This window comes from Sceloporus occidentalis, unplaced genomic scaffold (assembly GCF_023333645.1).
Source record: "Sceloporus occidentalis isolate IW3139 unplaced genomic scaffold, rSceOcc1.0.p SCAF_41, whole genome shotgun sequence".
In the NCBI taxonomy this organism is placed as follows: domain Eukaryota; kingdom Metazoa; phylum Chordata; class Lepidosauria; order Squamata; family Phrynosomatidae; genus Sceloporus; species Sceloporus occidentalis.
The window spans coordinates 7,128,134-7,134,486 of NW_028317021.1; the positions used below are offsets into that span (position 1 = coordinate 7,128,134).

Genomic DNA, 6,353 nt, shown 5'->3' on the forward strand with positions numbered 1-6,353 from the left:
TCTATGGTCGGTGTCTGTTGGATGTTGACCACTGAGTTGCGCTGGAGGACCTAGAGATTCCTAGAGAGGCATCCTCTCAGGTAAAACCATGGTGTTTTCGGTATTTGCTGTTTTTCCAAAGTCATGGGGATGCTTTGCCCCTAACTCTAGCGGATACGGAGGGAGAAGTGTACGCCTTTTGCGCCCATCAGTGGGCTTCCTCAGAGGCCTAGGCCTCTCAACCCTGCCTTGGGTCTTTAAACCTTCCGCCCGTTTCCTCAGCAACCGCGGTGGCCATTTTATCCCCTGGGCGTTCCCCAATTCATTGCGTCCCCGCCTCTCCGGACTTCCCATTGGCCCCAACCGGCTTTCCGGATAGACAGCGGCCTTAGCCAATTGGCGCCGTCCACGCAGCCGGAGCGTCTCGTCCCTTCCGCGTTGATGTCCTCCCTCCGGAGAAAGGGAAAGGGGGCGGGGAGGAAAGAGACGGGCATGGCGGCCTAGCCAATGGGAGGAGAGGAGAGGGACGCGGCCTTCGCGGCGAAGGCGGGCCGAGGGAGATTGACGGAAGGGCAGACCAATAGAAGCGGGGGAGGAGCAAAAGGCGTGTTTTCTAGCGGGGGGAGAAGGGAAGCCGGGGCTGGGAAGAGACAGAGGGAGGCAGGAAGGACGAGGGGTAAGAAAGGCGAGTGGGGAGAGGCGTCTCATTGTGGGAGGGAGGGGAAAGAAAGGGAGGGGAAAGAGGGTCCCGCCGAGTTGGGGGAGAGGGAAGGGGTAAGGGCTTCCCTCTCCTTGAGGGAAGCGGGGTCCATTGGGGAGAAGAGGAGCCGCCGAGGGGGAGGAATAACTCCCGCGAACTACACTTCCCAGCATGCCTCAGCCCCAGTTGGCAGCCCAGCACTTGGGGAACGTTGCTTGTTGTGGCGACTCCCAGAATTCCCCCGGGGGGTCACTTTCCCAAACCCTGGGAAGAAAAGCGTCCTGGGGCTCGTGGGGGATGACTGGGGGCGAGTGCCCTCGCTTTGGGCCTTTCCCCTGGCCTTGGCTTCGGGAAGGCTCTTGGGAAAGCAGCGGGAAAGGAAGAGGGCCCTTGGGAGAGGGCTCTCCGGACATGGCCTTAGGAGCTGAACACTTGCAAGGGGGGTGGGCTTGTGGTTGGCTTTTGATTTTATACGTCTGTGTTCTGCCCTTTGGTGAAAAGAGTGTTCTCATCATCATTATTAATATCAGTGTTGTTGTTATTATTATTATTATTTTATTATGGACCTTTCTCCCCAGTTGCTTTTGGCAAGCCCAGGTTGCCTCCAGGCGACCAGGTGTCCAGCTTTGTGCCTGGGCCATTCAACTCCAAAGTGCATCCCCAAGCTCAGCTAAGGATGCCCTGTCGCAGCAAGGGATGGCCTCGAGGGGAAGGGTGCTTCAGAGGAGACCAGGCCTAGCCCACTCCCAAGGCCACAGGTCCAGCGCTTTGGCTTGAGGTTCATTCGCATAAAATGGCAACAAAAGTCCAAAGGGGGATGGCGACCGAGGTTGCAAGAGAATGGGCTGGCGCATCTTTCGAACCCCGTCCCTCAAATCCCTTTCTGTCCCCAGGTGAGGCCTTGGCGAGAGGAGATGTGCCGCCGCCTGCCCCATCCGGCGGCCAGATGAACCTCGCCTCGATGGCGGTGGCGGTGGTGGAGCCGGAGCTGAAGTGGCTGTTGCTGTGGCTGCGCGTGCGCTGGGCGGCCGTGCTGGTGGTCCTCTTGGCCGGGCTGCTCATGCTGCTGCTCCCACTGAACTCTGTGGAAGAGCAGTGCCACGCCATCTTCAAGGGCTTGGCCTTGCTCAGGAAGAAATTGGGACTGGGCTATGTGGGGATCACCAAATACGGCGGGCAGACGACCGGCCTCAGCGTGACCTCGGGGGGCTTGGAGCTGCTGGTGCTGAAGCCAAAAGCCTCCCCAGGTATGCAGAAAGAGAGAGAGGGAAGTCTCTGTGCTGTTTCAGTGAGGCTCAACCACAGTGCGCCCACGTTATACACAGCTTTGAGTTTACGTGCAAAGCTGTGCAGGACGCCACGTCCCATTCGGATGAATGGGGTGCACATCCATGGCACGTGCACACTGCGCCGCCGCATGCACAAGCCCATTCACTTGAATTGGACTTGAGCATGCGCGGTATTTGGCTTACGCAGGGGGTCCAGAATGGATCCCCCACATAAGCCAAGGGCGCACTGTATTTGAACGCTAGATTCATTGGCCTAAATCTAGTTGTTAGCCCAACTGGAGTAGACCTATTGCATTAGTGGGAATTTAGTATATGTAAGTTCTGTCCATAAGGCTTTAGCAGGACCTAACTGTTGGATATAGGTCTGTGTCTCTTTCCTTGTTGGCTTTCTCATTTCTCTTATCTTTTTTGTTTGTTCTTTTACCCTGACATCCAAAGTTATTATTCCAACAGCAGTTAAACAGCATACAAATAAATAATGCCACCACCAAAATCGGGAGATGTGCAAATAAAAACAAAGTACGGTAACAGTGGAAGCAGTCAGAGCTGCAGCATGAAACAGATTTACCCAAAAGATGAAAGGCTTGGGAAAATAAAGAAGGCTTTGTCGAGTGCTAAAAAAGAGGAGGCAGCAAGTGAATTTCCCTAGTGAGAGAATACCAAAGCCAGGATCCTGTAGTACATAATGTACACTCAGGGGAGAATCCTGGTGGTGACACATGGAGGCATAAGCTGCACATCTAGTTGGTGTTTAAAAATTTCAAACCCAAAAATAGAGGTTAGTTTGGTTTGGGGTTTTAAATTTTGGCAACTCCCAAGGCCTTTGAACTCACTGAAGGTGCTGTCCCTGGTATTAAAAGTTTCAGCACAGTCTGTTCCCAAATGACCAGTTCCAGCAGCCTACAGCTGCACTTTGAACTCACAGAGGTTTCCCCATGTTCTTCACAGACATATCCCCTTTGCCGTACTCTAATCTTGAGGTGAGAAGAACATACAGAACCAAAACCAGGCAGCTTCTATCCAGGGAGGTCACTGTGTGGCAGAAGGTGGTCTGTTCAACTAAGGCCGCTTAAGGCCTGAATCCAACTAGAGTAGACCCATTGAATTAATTGCTGAAGAGGAAGTTAACACACAGGTCAATGCCATAGACACCTCTCAGTTCAGGTATTCAGACTATTTCACCTCTTCCAAAGAACAGGGTGACAAAAGGCAACTAGGGATGGCCTTGGGATGGATATAAGCTTTTCTGTGTGGCTGTGATGGCTTAGAAGCCTCTGTTGCAGTTGTGTAGCCCAGAACAATTTTTCTTCTTGGCTTGGTCTTGCTGTGACAGGTACTTTGCTGGAGACATAACCTTTCTCCAATGCTAACCCTGGTTGCTTTGTTTCAGAGGTCAGGTTAGAAGCCAAAGCTGCCCTGAACCAGGCCCTGGAGATGAAAAGGCAAGGCAAACGGGAGAAGGCTCACAAGCTTTTTCTGCACGCCCTCAAGATGGACCCCGATTATGTAGATGCCTTGACTGAGTTTGGCCTTTTCTCTGAAGAGGAGAAGGACATCATTCAGGCTGACTACTTGTACTCCAAAGCCTTGACCATCTCCCCCCGTAATGAGAAGGCTCTGATCAGTCGCGACCGGACGCTGCCCCTTGTCGAAGAGATTGACCAGAGGTACTTCAGCATCATTGATAGTAAGGTCCAGAAAGTCATGTCCATTCCCAAGGGCAACTCTGCCCTGCGGAGGGTAATGGAGGAGTCCTACTACCACCACATTTACCACACGGTGGCCATTGAAGGGAACACTTTGACACTGTCTGAAATACGACATATCATTGAGACCCGGTATGCTGTCCCCGGGAAAAGTTTGGTGGAGCAGAACGAGGTCATTGGCATGCACGCTGCTATGAAATACGTCAACGCTACCTTGGTTTCCCGGATAGGGTCCGTGACCCTTGGTGACGTCTTAGAAATCCACCGGAGGGTGCTAGGCTATGTAGACCCAGTAGAGGCTGGGAGATTTAGGACTACCCAGGTGTTTGTGGGGCACCATATCCCTCCCCACCCCCGGGACGTGGAAAAGCAAGTGCTGGAATTTGTCCAGTGGATCAACTCCGAAGATGCCATGAGTCTCCACCCAGTTGAATTTGCAGCCTTGGCCCATTACAAACTGGTTTACATCCACCCCTTTGTGGACGGCAATGGGAGGACTTCCCGCCTCTTGATGAACCTCATCCTCATGCAGGCAGGCTACCCTCCCATCACCATCCGCAAGGAACAGCGGGCGGAGTACTACCACGTCTTGGAGGTGGCAAATGAAGGGGATGTCAGGCCGTTCATCCGTTTTATTGCCAAATGTACAGAGACTACTTTAGACATGCTGCTCATTGCGACCACAGAGTACTCGGTGGGCCTTCCTGAAGCGCATGGAGGCACCACCACAGACTGCAAGCAGACCATCTCAGTCAAAACCAGAACATGAATACCAGTGTGAAATAATACACATGAGGGAAGGAACTCATTGGCATTGTCTTCCTGGGCATCTCCAGGGAACAGAACTAGAGAGGCACTTTCTTTTAAACATTTCATTTATTTAAGTTTTAAGTTAAGTCTTTTCTGCAGTAATATCTCATCCTATTTATTATCCCATAATGTCAGGCCAAATGCAAATTATTTGTGGTTTAAGTTTGACTGGTTTCATTATGAAAGGGAAGGAGGAGATTAGGACAGGCAGTGTCAAGGGATGGATTCGGTGTTTTTCCATATGGCCATTGGCATGCTGACAGTCAAATGGAGCAACTTGAGCTGAAGTGGTTCTGTCCACAATTAACTTCTTGCAGAAACTCACTGGACAAGAAATGTATTGTTATTCTTTCCTTTTTTTAGTATTTTGCCTTCCCCCCAGAAACGGAACTCAAGATGGCTTGAGATTTTAGTTTGGCTACCAAACAAGTCAAGGAGTTCCTTATGTAACAAAACATCATCCAGACCAGTTGCTTTGCCAGTCAAAGCATGCCAGTGTCCAAACTCCAGCCATGTTAGGTGGAGGTGATGGGCAATAACCCCAGTCCACTCCAAGAAGTCCTCCTAATCTGCTGTGCTTTTCCCTGTGTCTGTTGCATTCCAAACACATTGGCATTGTGCAAGCATTCAAACCCCTTACCAGGGATCGAATCCTGTTGCCACTGTACTGTGCATTTTTGCCTTTTTTCCCCTTCCTCCCTCCAAAAATCACTCCTGTGGGATGTTTCAGCTTGGGTTAAGATCTAAAACATGTGGGCACCCCCCCTTGCTTTATCTTTTTAAAAAAGAAGTGGCTGGAAGTTCACTTCTGGTTTGGGTGGGAAGCCAAGGAGAATGACAACTGCTGCATCTCAAGGCTGGTGTGTATTTTCTAGGCCAGGGGTTCTGAGTTGTCTAGAGGCATACATAAATCTCCACCCACATCTAAAAGAAAGGCACCACTAATTCTGCTTTCATGTGGGTTTAAAAAAAGCACAGGAAACTGGCTGATATCCTGTTAGCGACTTGTTTGTACAGTTTATGAAGAGATAGGGCCCTTTTTGGACCAGGTGCAGATCTTCTCTTGTCCTTGCACTCCATCCAAAAACCTCTCACTGTCTGGCAGCTATCAAGCTTTGAGAGGGGCTGCTTACTGAAGGAAGGGGAAGGCAGTGGATACACTCCTTCTGAGTGTGCAACCTCATTTTTTCTCCCTAAATGAGCGGAGACCAGCTGCCTCTTTGGTCTGAATGGCCTCCTTTCTCCCTTCCCCAGTGGTAAGTGATGGCAACCAGAGACCATCTTGGGGCTTGACAGCTGCCAGGTGGTGGGACATGGAGCTGTGGGCACATGCAAGTCCTTGACCAGTGTCATGTTACAATACTGAAACATCTATTGATCAGAAGTCAGACATGTACTATACGCCCACATATGGCCATTCTGTGGATGCTGGCTCTCCCCTGTGCTGAACTGACTTCACAATCTGAGATATTTCCCCTTGCTATTATTTCAGAAGGTATTAAGTTTTGAAAATAGCACTTTACATAGCTTCACTTGGTGAGAGCAAGCTTTGCATCTGGGTAGGAGGGGAGAGGCCTCAGCATTTAAACTCCAGGCTTGGTGTTGCCTGCATTGTCACAGCATGGCAAAGTGGTGTGATGCCTTGGCATATGGGTCATGCTATCAGAAAAAGGAGATTTGAAGTTGCATGTTTGTCTGACATGAAAATGTGTACAATTTATGCACTTTGTGAAGAACTAATGACAGAAAAAACTAAGATGGTGTCTTTTTTAATACAAATTCTTGATAAAATCAATTTCAGATGCTTACATTGTGTGTTTCTTTCTACGCTGGTAGACTGTGGTCTTTGGTGCAGGCACTACTTCCAAA

At 50.3% G+C, this 6,353-nt stretch overlaps 1 protein-coding gene across 1 annotated transcript; it reads left to right on the forward strand.

The window, feature by feature from the left end:
• The first annotated feature begins 798 nt into the window (after positions 1-798).
• On the forward strand, positions 799-6,263 carry FICD (FIC domain protein adenylyltransferase). Its single transcript, XM_089490059.1, has 2 exons — positions 799-1,926; positions 3,359-6,263. The coding sequence occupies exons 1-2, from the start codon at positions 1,473-1,475 to the stop codon at positions 4,441-4,443; spliced, it is 1,539 nt and encodes a 512-aa protein (XP_089346185.1). The 5' UTR covers positions 799-1,472; the 3' UTR covers positions 4,444-6,263.
• The last annotated feature ends 90 nt before the right edge of the window (positions 6,264-6,353 follow it).